The sequence below is a fragment of the Brachycentrus maculatus genome, unplaced genomic scaffold, assembly GCF_059751285.1.
Source record: "Brachycentrus maculatus isolate JH-2025_06_01 unplaced genomic scaffold, ASM5975128v1 h1tg000031l, whole genome shotgun sequence".
NCBI lineage: Eukaryota > Metazoa > Arthropoda > Insecta > Trichoptera > Brachycentridae > Brachycentrus > Brachycentrus maculatus.
Genome location: NW_028280785.1, coordinates 1,671,176 through 1,686,100, shown reverse-complemented (window position 1 = coordinate 1,686,100; position 14,925 = coordinate 1,671,176). Strand labels below are relative to the sequence as shown.

The following is a 14,925-nucleotide window of genomic DNA, read 5'->3' as shown; positions in this document are numbered from 1 at the left end:
ACATGCTTAAATTCTGTCACCGCATGTAAACTGTCAAAAATATAGTGATAAGATCACATCTCGACGATCTAATAACATTTATTTACTATTCGTCAGATAACGAAGTTCAACTATATTACACACATGTTCATATTTAAAAAAAACTAAAACAATTTGATTTGATACGAGTTAATTATAAAAATAATAAGAAAAAACAGCAAATTTCAAAAGTGCAAACAAAACTTGATTCCTTTTTCAAAGCAGAATTTTTTAAAGCATTTTATAATTTGACCAGTTATTTTATTGTCAACATGTTAAGTGTATCCAAATCCTTGTTTACAAATCTGGGTTTCTCCACTTAGGAGTTTTTTAAACTAAGTTATTTAAATAGATCCAAGTGGAGAAACCCAAATTAGTGATCAAGGTTTTGACATACCCAAAATGTTGCAAAAATTAATTCTTTTAACAGTTTCAAGAAAACAGTTAGATGTAACCTAGTAAAATTGTATATTTTATAATTTTAAAGAACACATAGTTATTATATAAAAGTAAATTCAGTGGATTTTTACCAATAACAAAATAATTGGACTTGATTCATTCATTACTAGTCCTTGAACTTCATAAGTTTTCGCTAGTTTTGTTTTTACACGTTGTTTTTTAGTGTTCTATGTAACATAGTTATTATTATACATTAAACATGTTTTATCAAAACCGGATCTGTGAATAAATAAATAAATTTGTGTTAAATAATGAAAAAAAAATAATAAAAAAATAAAAATGCTTATATTAGATTTTATTTTGTTTTTTTTGGAATATACATTGATTTATTTTAGGTCCTTACATTTCAATAATTATTTTTTTTCCAAACCATATTTTTATTTTGAAGAAAAACCTATTTTCTTTATACAAAAACGATGTTTAAAGAAGAAAAAAATTATTACGTCAAATGTTACCTGGTTCAAAGAAAGTTGCTATTTTACGTATGTAGGACCCTTACTAACTTACTAGTAAAATGCAAAATTATGATATTATATTTGAGAACAAAGATATATATTTTACTTTTAGAGCATTACAAATTATTATTATAAACCACAAGAAACAAAGGATTAAAGCGCATACGGATATGTGTGTAGGAATAAGTTAATACATGAACATGTTTATTTTATTGTATTATATTATTGACTCACATAAACAGTATTGACTGAGTCATTTATTGCAATAAAACACATTTATATGCATGCATTGTTTGCTGGAACTTAAAATAGATTACGTTACGCACATATATGTTTTGAACTGATAACTAACAAACAAAAAGGATTTTATATTTTAATTTTTTTAAATACCATTTGAATTCTTTAATTATGAATATCCCAATCAGAGATCCAATATAAATTAACTGAAAAAATGTTTGTGTTTCAGTCTGTTTGTGTTTCAGTCTTGTTAATCTTAATCCCATGTACCGAAATGAGAAATGGAAATTACTCACCAGGAATATTATATATAAATACGACATTTGCTTTTGCTTTTTTATATTATAAAAAAAATAAGACTCTCAATACTATGACTCTTTTTGCACAATACTTGACGTAATTGCAGCATTTCTGAAGAAATATTTGAACTCATTTAAAAATTTTCAGAATAACTGGCCTAAATAAGAAATCGTAAATTTAAAAAAAAGTACTTGGTTAAGGCTCTCGGAAGACATGCAGAGTACATGGCCAAGCCAACTGAACCGCCTTCTCTTGACGAAAGTTGTGGAGGTCCTCACCAAGAAGCTGAATTTCCAATATTGCACAAAAAATCCTGTATAGGCAAATCTGTTCTCTTTACAGTATTCTATCGAAATCTTAATTAAAATTGCGACATAACGTGACCAATCCTGTGTTAAACCAATATGAATTTGATCAAATCGCACCAAAACGTAACAATTTTACAAGCTAGAATTCCTGATTACTTAAAATCGTTTATAATGGAAATGTAACGTATTGGTGAGGACTTTCACAGTTGTAACCAAGATTTGATGCGTCCTACGCCTTGTCTCTCATATTATATATATATATATATATATATATATATATATATATATATATATATATATATATATATATATATATATATATATATATATATATATCAATATATATATATATATATATATATATAAATATATATATATATATATATATATATATATATATATATATATATATATATATATATATATATATATATATATATATATATATATATATATATATATATATGTAATAACAACAACATACTCATCCGAATTCCCAATGTTCACATGAGAACGTCTATGTAATCCTAAGTGCCCTAATTATTGATATTTTTCTCCCTCTTGTACCTACTAATACTTATACATAGTCCGTCTCTATCGGTAACCAAACCGTTTCAAAAGCGTAACTAAGTATAAACGAGACAGAACTAGTAATAAACCTATTTTTCAAGAACAAAGTTGTTCTCCCCTTATTTTGCGCCCTAGGGTGGGTGGTGAGGGGGTGAAGACTACCCTGTTATGCTCGCTCAGGGTCAAGGTTGAGCGTTGTGAGGGATAACAGTATTATCCTGAATACTAGTTATACAACCTGCCGATTTTAATTAAAACCGTAATGCGTCCGTAACCGTTTGCATAATAAAATGTTTTGACGACGAGGGTTAATTGATATTATTTTTTGATAAAAAAAACAAACGAGTAAACGAAAAGGAATATGGAATTTCATTAATTTTGGTGAAATCTATCAATTTTAAATTTAAGTTTTACTTGGTAAATACCACTATTTCTTTAAATCTACTGTGACACGCGTTTTGATGCATTCCGCATCATTTATGAAATAGTGATGTACCTAGTATAATTTATGAAATAGTGGTATTTACTAAGTAAAACTTGAAATAAAATATAATATGGAGGTCTGAGTATTTACAAACTGTTTATTACTTTACACACGTGTGACGTTCAACAATTCTACCCATGATTGACAACCACACTTTTTATTTTTTTTTAAACTTCTAGGCATATTGATCAAACTCGTAACACAGTATGCGCAAGTTTACAATAGCTATCTATAGTGGGATTAGCTTTTATTAAGCAGAGACACTTTCCATTTGTATGTGAGGTCAGAATCCTGGATTATATTCGCATACTTGAGAAACGCTTGAAAACATGGCTTTCAATTTGTTTTTGATCATAATTAGACCATTTATTTTTTTACAACCTTTTGAGTGTGTCCAAATAATTGTTCATAAATCTGGATTATCTCTAATTAGGGGTTATTTTTACATTATTTTTTTTAGATCTCAACATACATGGAATCTATACTGAGATGTCAAAAAATAATGTACTCGTTTTAATTTCCCGTTCACATGCCAAATGCACTCTCTTAGTCATTCTCTCGTCATTCATTCGTTCCACATGTCAACAACACCTCAAATAGCCTTTCTTCAGTTTTTCAATTATCCTTTAATATGTATGTATAACTATATAAAATAAAACTAGAACTCAGTTTTAAACCACTTTTATTTATGGCACTTTACTCTAACCGGATTCGACAAGAACCTTGTCATCTTCAGGAGTCAACATGTACATATCCATCCCTGAAGATGATAAGGTTCTTTTCGAAACCGGCTAGAAAAAAGGTACCAAAAATGAAAGGGGTTAAAAAACAAAGTTCTGGTTTTATTTAATAAAGTTTTATAAAATGTGCCACAAAGATCCTGCAAAAAATATTCAAGTAAATCCGTAATATCCTTAACTCAGTCTTATAGTGCTTTCTAATATATTCTTTCTTATTTGTGTCATATTTCGTTTTTTTTAAATATTGTACATTTATCTAAGGGATTGCATTTTATATTTTATATGTGAGTCGTTTGTTTGTTTTAAAAGTTGGTATTGCATACATTTACCTAAATTGGATTTTTATGGATGGAACAACCTCGTAAATGCAGCAAGTGAAATCTTTAGCATTTACAACGTGACACTTATTTTTGCAACAATCGCTTTCTTAACCCTTTCAATACTGTAGTACTAGGACAAATTGTCCCAGAGAATTTGTAATAATTACTAAAATAATTCAAATGCTTACAAATGCATTGGGACCTGGGAATTAGTACTGTAAGGTCATAGGCTCGTAAACAATTCCAAACTTGTCTGCTTTGTTGCTGTTTGCTGTCTGCTTTTTTTCTTTTCTATTATTTTTTTTCAGTCTAGATGTTGCTAGCAAACAGTAGACACGTGTCACGCTTATTACTAACTATGTTTTTATATGCACTGTGCTATTTATAATTTTATTTTACTTATTTAGTGTGCAGGAATAGTTTTTATGAGTTTTATGAGTGCAACATATATTTTATATGCTTCACTATTTTACTAGTATAAAATACTGTTGGGACACATACGACCCACTCACCAATACTATTGGGACCATATCGCTCACTCCTTTCAAGAACGTCATAAATCAAAATTCGTCAATTTTCAGTTGTGCATGTTATCGGAATGCTCAGAAAATATACTATATCCCAGCAAAAGAGACATATTTTTAACTTAATATTTACCCGCTTCAGGGCAGAAAGTGTTGTTTTTGCATTTTTAAGAAAAGGTATTGTTTAATTATATTTTTAAATATACTACATATTTTTCAAATGGAGAAAAAACCTTCAGGTTTTACCTAAAAAGATCTGTTATACAATAAAAAGTTCAATTAGTGGGTTGATATTTATTTTTAATACATTGTATGATATTATTGAACTTTAAAAACGTTCTCCTGAAAAATCAAGTTTTTTTATTTATGACGTTCTTGAAAGGAGTGGGCGATATGTCCCAATTATTATTTTGGAATAATCAATAAATAATAGTATCATTTATTTAAATATTTGTTTTTCCCGTCAAAATAAATTAGCAGTAAATATTTTGTGCTAAAAATATTGCATAAATTATTAAAATAAAAAAATCGTATTGAAAGGGTTAAAGTTGTGATTAACAACTTTGGCATTTTTTTTCGATGTACAAAGGAACCTTCATTAGTTTATATTAAGTCAACAAATTTCGCCTCAAGATTACGCAACATTCGACCTTCTGTTGCACATCGGGTGACCTAGACCTGAGAATGCAGCAGTGTTACTTACCGATACGTGTAATGGATATAATTATACCGGTGCTTACATAACTAACTGGTCGTGCGGCTAAAACCGACAAGGTGAATAATTTAATTAATACTATTGGTATTAATACTAGAATAATGCTAATTTACATAATGGCAAGCGATTGATATAAACATATTTAAAATTTAGTCAAATATTTGTCACGCTGGTTAAAATGACGCAATTTAAAGTTTCATCCCCCTATAACGTTCCCTCTCATAACGCGGAACCTATCTCAACGTTAGGGGCTTTACTGTATTATATTTACAATCTGTTTTCTCAGCTTTCGTCACATCGCGTTACTGAAAAATAGGTTGGAAATCGGCTGGTGTACACTCAATTGAGTTTATAAGCAATTCCCGCCACTTTGTATGTAATGCGGCATTCGGTGCAAAATGTCGTCAAAAAGGGAAATCAAAGTATCCATTTTCCCGCGTCGGCGTCGACCTGCGCTGCGGGCAGATAAACCTTGAACTAACACTAAAATGAACTATGAAAGGTACACGTAAAGTATGTACCGTACCCATATTATACGGCTACTAACGGAACAGGTTTACTATGTAATAGTTATTTCATTCGTTCAATGTTGTTTTGTAATTTATTTTCCATTGTTTTCCTTGCACATTATTGCTAGCTAATTCTATATACAATAAATACTCTGATTTCGTATAACTGATAAAAATATTGGATGTGTGATAAAAAAATCTTCATAAAAATCTCCTTAAGATACGTGTTTTTTCAAAGTCATATTAATATTAATCAGTTATTTATACAAATATTGACCATTTTTAATTTAAGTTTACTTGGTTATTTGGCTATTGTATTCCGCATCATTTTCAAACGTAAATAATACGGAATGGATCAAAACACGTGTCACAATAGATTTGCAAAAAGTCGTTTTTACAAAGTAAAACTTAAATGAAAAATGGATAGATACTAACACAAAGTGACTGCCGAATCAATTGATGGAAATATTTTCCATTTCAAAAAATAATATTTTGTATATTGTCTTGTATTGCCTTCGTCTTTATTTAAAAAATACAATAAAATACGCAAGGATATATTGTACAAAAAAATAAAATAATGACTTTCCTTATCGAAACTTTTATGGTTTTAACAAATAAAAGAAGTGTATTACCAGACGTATGATATCGAATTGATAAATCGGTTTCGTGATTTCTTTGATAATATATGAACTGTATTTTGTCTTAGATACCCTGATGCTATTTTATTTTTGATAACTATTTTTGTTTATATATAAATTTAAGCGTTTTTTTTTATAACCCAATATTTGTTTGGATTATTTAATTAACGGGTATCCTAATTAAAGCTTACTTTAACAATGGACATCTTTATATATAAATAAATTATAACAACCGAAATATATAGTTGATGGCCCAAAAATCATTTTGAGTATCGTTACTTAATAGGCAATAAAATATATCTGTTTAGTATTCATAACTCGTAAAATAATAAAATGTTTACGATGTTTGTTAAATCGATATGTGCGTTTTGATACATTCTAAAATAATAAGACTAAATCAAAATAATAGTAGGTTACCTAGGAGTTTTATTATCGCTATTCGCATCCAATGGTGGATAAGGGACAGCATTGAGTCGACGCGGTGTTAACTCGATCGTCAATTACACGAAGGCAAGGTGAAAAGGCCTGCGTTCCTGGTACTCGAATCTGGGAATGGTGGGAAATGAAGGAGTAATAATGGGAAGGAAAATAGTAAAAATAGGATCAATAGCTACTGTACTCGGGATTGCAAACCATTCTAGTAAAAGTTTTTACTCTCACGATATTTGCATGAACTTTGCATTATTTTATTTGATTCTACATTCTACTTAATCACGATTTTAACTTTACTTTTAAAATTATAATATTGCAACAATCATAAAGGGTTATTTTCATAAAATATTACATCAAGGGTGCAATTAAAATCACAATGAAAACCCAACAAAAATATCTGCTTTATTTATTTTATTATCGCATATTAATATACGTATATATTATATGACAATATAACTTGTAGATATAATATCATTACATTGTAGATGACGACATATTATGATTGAATAAACGTTCAGTTTGAGAGTTCGTTGCTTACGATATTAGCATATAGGAAAATTAATAAATAGTGATGTTGTTTGCAAAAGTTGATTCGTAGGGAGTAATCAATTATGATTCGTCAAAATTCGTAGTCCAAAAAAAACTAAAACACGCCGAACATAGCCAATATACCTCATCGTAGACAAAGTACTTGACTACTTCTCTACGCGCTTAAACTAACGTCTGTTCACAGTTATTTTACTTCTAGTTTTTTTTTAATGATTTATTTGACCGTATAAATAATAATATTAAAAAAAACAAGGGGTAAAATAACTGTGAACTGTATAGACGATTACTATAACCATAGATTATTTACATTTAAAAGAAATAAAGATAAAATAAAAAAAAATCATCACAATCTCATAAGTTGTTCTCCTCTATGTACAGTAATATAATACTAGTAATATCGATCTGGGAAATGCGTTATCAGCTTTTCAATTTGGTGTGAGAAAAATAATCACATTCTCTGCTTTAGTAAGGTAAGTCCCCGTTCTAAGTCAGACAATGCTTTGAAAATATATTTTTTGCTCTGGTTGAAGCGATAGAGAAAACAAATAAAAATAAAAATACATGATTATACATAAAACCTTGATCAATTTGTTCCGATTACTTTGAAAAAATATGTTTTAACATGGTACCACAAACATTCAATACATATTTAACAAATTGAAAACGGTCGATCGACGTTAAAATTAATTAACGTAAACTTTATTTTAAAAACTAAAATATTTTATTACATAATTCGACACAAAAACTGTAAAATATAATTTCGTATTTAACATGGAATCAGCTATATAGCCAAGGTAAATAGTATTATTTACCTTGCAATTTTATAATCGAGTCTTGCTAACACCACGACATTATGTTGCGATTATGTAAATAAATGTCGGAGAGATTTAGTTCACGGGCAATACTATAAATAAATTATCTAAATTAGTTTAATAAAATACATAATTTGCTTGAACTCACTTTTTGAATTTCTAATGGCGAAGCATAATTTATTTAAAAAACAATAATTAACAGAATTAAGCAAAATAACTAGCATATATTACCATCTTAAACTAGGAACTCAAGTATATTTTTTCATTAATTGATTCGGCAGTTACTTTGGGGTAAAATCTATTCATTTTTAATTTGAGTATTGTTTAGTAAATATCACTACTTCATAAAATCTATTTTAACGTTATTAACAATATGACAAAGACTAAAACCTCTCCCTTATTGTTTATGTTCCCACTGATAAGAAATAAATAAAAAATAATAATAACGAAATAAATTAATAAAAATAAGAAACAGTTCCTACCCCTTTTTTAAACTTCAACGTCCCAAGGACCCAACATAAAATTTAGAATCACATAGCTTCACGTACTGTGTTTGAAAATAATGCGGTATGCATCGAAACACATGTCACAATATGTTTTGAGAATTAGTGGTATTTACTAGGTAAAACATAAATTGAAAATATTTTTTTTATATTATATCGTTATATAATTTTATTTCTGTATGTATACATTGAAACACGCGTCCTTTAAGTCGTAAAGTTTAGTGATAAATACCTAAAAATAAACTATTATTTTCTGTTTTCAACGCATATTTATATTGGTCTGCTAATGAGTTATCTATGTGTGTTCGTACGTCATAAAATTTCGCCATCAGGGCACCAATCGGATATTGATTTAGTGTAATGTTGGTGCTATTCTCAAAACCTTTCGTTAAATTTACTTCGTAACAAAGTAAGTACCTAAATTGTAATATACCGAATCTTTCTCCTTCTATCAACTCCCACATAAAATCATAAAATCTTCTGTTTCTAAGAGACTTGCATTTCTCAACACTTATTCAAATTTTTCATTTAAGTTTTACTTAGTAATTACCACTATTTCTTAAAATCTATTGTGACACGTGATGCGTTCCGCATCATTTTCAAACGCCATATGCGAAATGCATCGAAACACATGTCACAATAGATTTTAAGAAATAGTGGTATTTACTAAGTAAAACTTAAATACAACAGGAAAGATTTTACCACAAAGTGACAAATCAATTCATGAAACTAATTCAAATGTTGGACATGCTGACTTTTGTTTTTTAGCTATAGATTTAAGCAATGATTGTTTATACATTCAATCCATACAATAAAAAAAAACAGTGTAAGCAGTACTTGCCGCTATAAAATGTACATCTTTTAAAATCAACTATGACTAATGAAGTGATCCATCTTCCTGTTTATTTTTAGTGGTAGGGTAGGGGGTTGCATATTAAATAAACGGATTCGATTCTGAATAGGTCTTTGTGTTGGCAAATATTTATTGTCGGTTCGATGTCATTCCCTTGCTTATGAGAGTATAATATCGCAGCGCACACAGTACTCGTACACAGTTAGCGGGTCCCTGATCGCTTGTGTCAATATATGTACCGGACAGACAACAATGAATCCGAGCTATATTTTTCTCCGATAATGGGCGAATCACATCGATTGTGTATGAAATTAGCTTCATTATCTTTTAAACTAGCGAATCGTTTGCAGGGGGGAACTGAATAGCGATTCTTCATTACTCCATCAACAGAAATACAATCGCGGCCAAATGTTCCTGATCATCATTAACAACCTACTATTAGTTTGTGACAATGACTATTTCAATGAGTTGAGTAAATCAAGCATGTTGACGTTTCTCCTTTTACAATTGAGTTTGATTGAGAAATATGCATTTCGTTAGGAAGTCAGATCAAGCATTTAAAAAAAGGCCTCTATTAAAAGCTTGTCTGCAGGTAGGATAGTAAGGATAGGGAAGGTAAATGTGAAAAATACATTACAAATTGACTGATTACCCAGACCAATTGAAAATAAATCTTTCTTGAATTTATTTTTTTCACCTCAGAAAAGCAATACAATGTAGAATCTGTAACGCAGGACTATTTACATGAACTTCATACAATTAATGATCGAGGTAACAACGTGCCAAAAAAATGAGATACCCTTTGCATCATCCGGGTGCCAATAAGTTCATATAAAAAAATGTAAATATTTTAGTCCTATTATCCTGAAAGAAATCTTTTATGTAAAAAATTATAAATTCTTATTGATCTACTTATGTATATATTAAATATTAAAATCAAGCACTGATTTTCAGAGTCAACTAAATTGTAATTTATTTAAAAAAATACAAATATAAAAGTTGTGACAATTTTTTCACCTTGTTATTCCATTTTCAAACTAATATCGTTAAAATGGATGCTTGTTAGATCTGGTATTAATGTCCCTTGTCAATTTTCAAAGTAATATTATTATTTTTTTAAAGCAAGTATTAACTTTACTTAAGTTAAAAGAATATTCGTGTATAAAATTAACATAATATCTGATTTTCCTCCTATCTAGGTAAAACGGTTATTGTAATTTAGTTTAAATTACATATTTTTAAAGAAATGTTTATAAAGTTTAAATACACTTAATATTTTTGTCTTGAAGTTTGATGGTTTTCATTTTCCTTAATCGAGCGTGGATTTTGTTTGTATACCTCTTGAAAGAAAATATAAAGTTGGCCTCTTATCATTTTGTCTATCGTTCTGGCCTGAAATTACAATGAAAAGATAACGCGTTAACTACAAATTAAAGATAATTTTCACCTTACTTTTAAATTTTTAACGATATTAGCCATTTTAAAAACCGGATATCAATAACTATAATCATGAATTTAAAGAAACCAAAAAGAAAATCAGTTGATTTTGTTTTTTTTTTTGTTGTTGCTTTTTTTGTGTTTTCACAGAATAGAAGTAAAGTAAAATAGTTATCAAAACTACATAGTTAACGTGTTATCTTTTCTCTGTAATTCCAGCTCTGGTAGTATATAAAGAATGATTTTAGATTATTAGAGATAAGTGTTTATTGATTACCTGTCTTACTAAAAATATTGCTTACACGCTTATAAAAGATCAGTAATGTAAAGAAATTGTAAGAACTTATATAAAATTAAAATAATTGGATATCAATTACAAATATTTCGAAAAAGAGAAATATTAGTGTTTTTATTATTTAAACAAATATTTCAATTTCAAACTATTTCTCTGAGCCAAAGCAGCTCATAGAAATAAATATCAAATTGTGATACAGTGGGTTCGAACCGAGAAACTCTGACTTAAGAACCCGCGACCCTAACCACGGGACCACAACCCGACTATGACTATATTGTAAAAGCTATTCTGAGGATTTCTTAAAAAATTTAATACATTGTATCAGATTTAAATATGTGTTAGTGAGAAATATATTTAAGTAATTAAATAAAACAAAAAAGGATGGCAGATTGAAATTTTGCAATTTAATGAATTACAATAATTTAGGATCTCTTTAGTTGGTCTTTCTTCTATAAATATCAGAAATTCTTGCTTTTAATATTCCTGTACTTTTTCCCTAAAAAATCGCCTATTTGATATTTATTTATAAACTATATTATTTTGCTTACATAAAATAATCCTGATCAATAAGCAATCAGCGTTTTTTTATTTAATTTATTTTCAAAAATACATTTTCAAAATAAATATTTAAATTAATGTGTCATAAATTTTCGTTTCAATTTTTTTAATGCAATGAATAAATTTATTTTAAATTATTTGACAAAAATTATATTGTAAGTCTAAATATTTCGCGTGGATATTATTTTACTCTAATTACGTAAAAGTTTGATTTTGATTTTTCATTTATCTATAAATGGAATGTCGCCAACTACCAATGATTGTGTAATTTTAATTTCAACAATATAATCTCAGTTTAATACTCAATTACTTGATTATATAGATAATAGTATACAAAATATTTTATCGATTGATATATCTGTGTTCGTCCCTGACGAGAGATCTCATCGCAAAACTTTGTAAACAAATTATTGGGTCGAGCGTTAACTCGCAAGTCAAATATCGTGATAACACTTGTCAAAATGATATTATTATCGTTCAGTTCGTCACGCGTTACGGGAGTCTGCATGGAGACTCCGAAGTGAAGATATATCGGATTATATTTGTGCGAAAATGGAAGAAAAAAAGAACGCGGTAAACGCCACTCAGGACGAAAAGGAGAAGCGGGCTTTATTACCGGTATAGTTAATTAATTGCATAATTAAATAATATTGTGAAAGGTATTCTAGTGGATAGTTACCTATTTGAAATGGCTGAAATTTGGATTTTTAATTTCTTTTCAGGGTGGGTACAGTTATTAAAAGATCGTATTAATACAATTAAAGTTTTACAAATAAATATTATTATAATACATAGTAAACGAAAAATACATATTATTTTTTTAAAATAAAATGATAAGATAAAAAAATAGCATAAAATTTATATTATAAATATTAGCGTAAGAATATCAATACTTATCGACATTTATCATCGGTCCCCTGACTAATTGTTACGATTGACATTTTTGCTGAATTTCAGTTATGAACAGTTATAATTAAATTTCCTAAGGGTCCATTTACTAATAAGTCTCATACCTGTATATTTCACCGTTTAACAGAAAATGTACATTCAAACATTTCTTGCATCCGTTTTCAAAAAACTATAATTGATTTAATCTAATGTTGAGCCTTATTTTTTTACTGTGTCCATAAATAATAAGAAAATAAACTTGAAAAAATGCAAAAATATCGACTGCTTCAGTCCATCGTTCATATTTCAGATGAAATTAACGATAATAAAGCCAAACATACTATAATATGATAAGTAAGAGTATCTGGGAAAAGAACCTCAACACTCCTATATAACAAACAACAAGAAATTAACTATGTTTCCTCCTAGCTGTAAAAAAATGTTCCCATGCCTGCAGACTGCAAACAGATGTTGGGGTGTAATGCTTTGACTCAAATAACAATGTGATAATATATATGTACAATATAAGACTATTATATGATCAGTGGTCATTTATATATGTGAGACAAGGTGCCTGACTCATCGTAAAGAGTACAAGCTAGTCTAATAGACCTTTGAGGGGAAAGTACATTTGGAAGCATGAATGAAAATGGATCATTCAGAAGAAAAATGAGCTATGACTTAAAAATCTAATAGGAAATGAAATGATAGTAAGAAGTTTCAAAAGCTGCGGTGGGCAGCACAACTATAACGAAAGGGATCCAAAAGTCATGAGCAAGTGGGTGCCACGACGAATGTGACTCGGAGGCAATTCTAGGAATAAGTGGATTTATGAGTAGGACCTGTAGAAGGTTGGCCATGGATGGAAATGGAACTATCTGGAGAGCATTTGTGGTGGAAACCAAATCCCACCCAGGGATGTACCGCAAGGAGAAGAAGAACCGCAAACTAAAAAAACTCTCCTGTTCCACGTAAGCGGACAGTTTGTGGTTTGTTCAATAAAGTGAGTTTTATGTTTTGAATCGTGTCTTTTGGAGTGAGCACCTCTTTGGCGATGGCTTGGAGTTGTTTATCAAAATGCACCGCATTTGTAAATTAAAATTGTGAAAGAGAACCGAATTCGTTTGGATTATTATAAAAACAAATGGTTAATTTATTTATCATAAATTTATACTTACAGCATGGGTTTAATACATATATTAATTCTACGAAATACTATTAAAGTATTTGGTTTTATTTCTGGCGTGGGAACTCTATTCAGAGCAACATAATTTTATACTTAAAATTGCACGATAATACTTACTTGGAATAAATTTCTAAGCATTAGTTCACCCGACACGAAGCCCAACCAACTACCGTGTCAGCGATTTTTGTTTAACATTCTGGCTCATCACATATTTCTGATTGGTTAAAAAATTACATGGCTTGTTAAATATTATAGAAAATGTTGTAGTCATCGCAATTATGACACATCAAATAGTGATTATTTGATAGTTTTATTTATGTTTGGTCGTTGAGTGTGTTAGAATGGATAAGTTAAAAATTTATGATTCATTAATATATTTTTGTTGTACTAACCACAAGTGAACACATATGCACTAGACTCTAGTGACTAGAGACTATGGCTCTGACAAAGAGAAATACAGAGAAGCTCAAGTGTACACAGCGATCCAAGAATATCGAAAAATGTATAAAACTGTTTTGCTCTTTTCCGAATGAAAAATGAACAGAACCCAATAATGAAATTGAAAAAAAAAACAGTCTGCTATATCCTTGTCTCCATTTGATACAGAAAAAAAAAATATTCGTAAAAACAATTGACCATTAGCGATGTAAATCATATTTTTTTAAAACCCTTATCCGCACCCAAAATGGTGCATAGGGCACTGTGTCATATAAACGCAGTGTTATCTTGATCGTTTATATATGAAAGAAAGGTGATCAGCCCTCCGCTTCAGGTACCAGTCCATGGTAATTTTGAATAAATATTACAGTGAAAAAAACACTAATATTTATTTTACCCCCCCCTGGGAATCGAACCCGGGACCTCCTGAACGGTAGCCGAGCGTGCTGACCTACGGACACTACGGAGGCGGACTTGTAAATCATAAGTAAAATAATAAGTAAAAAAGTTCATATAAATTTTATCCTTAAATGTATCTTTGGGATTCTTATCCTTTTTTACTCGCACAAAATCTGACTGTGAGCATTTTAAAATTTTGAGTTAAAAGGTAGCAAGATCAATGGCTCGTAATAAATAGAGCATGGTAGGACATCTCATGATACTTTTGGAACTATAATACATATTGTGTAATAAAATG

At 29.2% G+C, this 14,925-nt stretch overlaps 1 protein-coding gene across 3 annotated transcripts in view; it reads left to right on the top strand.

Moving 5' to 3' along the window:
- LOC148312856 (monocarboxylate transporter 14) overlaps window positions 1–14,925 on the top strand; it is a 77,868-nt gene that overhangs the window by 16,491 nt on the left and 46,452 nt on the right. Inside the window, exon 1 of one of the 3 annotated variants that reach the window (XM_088272453.1) lies at window positions 12,254–12,334. The exons of the other annotated variants lie outside the window; for them this stretch is intronic. Within the exon in view, the coding sequence (XP_088128579.1) occupies window positions 12,269–12,334 (66 nt within the window). The 5' untranslated portion in view covers window positions 12,254–12,268. Of the gene's footprint in view, window positions 1–12,253; window positions 12,335–14,925 lie in introns of those variants that run through there. 3 annotated transcript variants of the gene reach the window in all.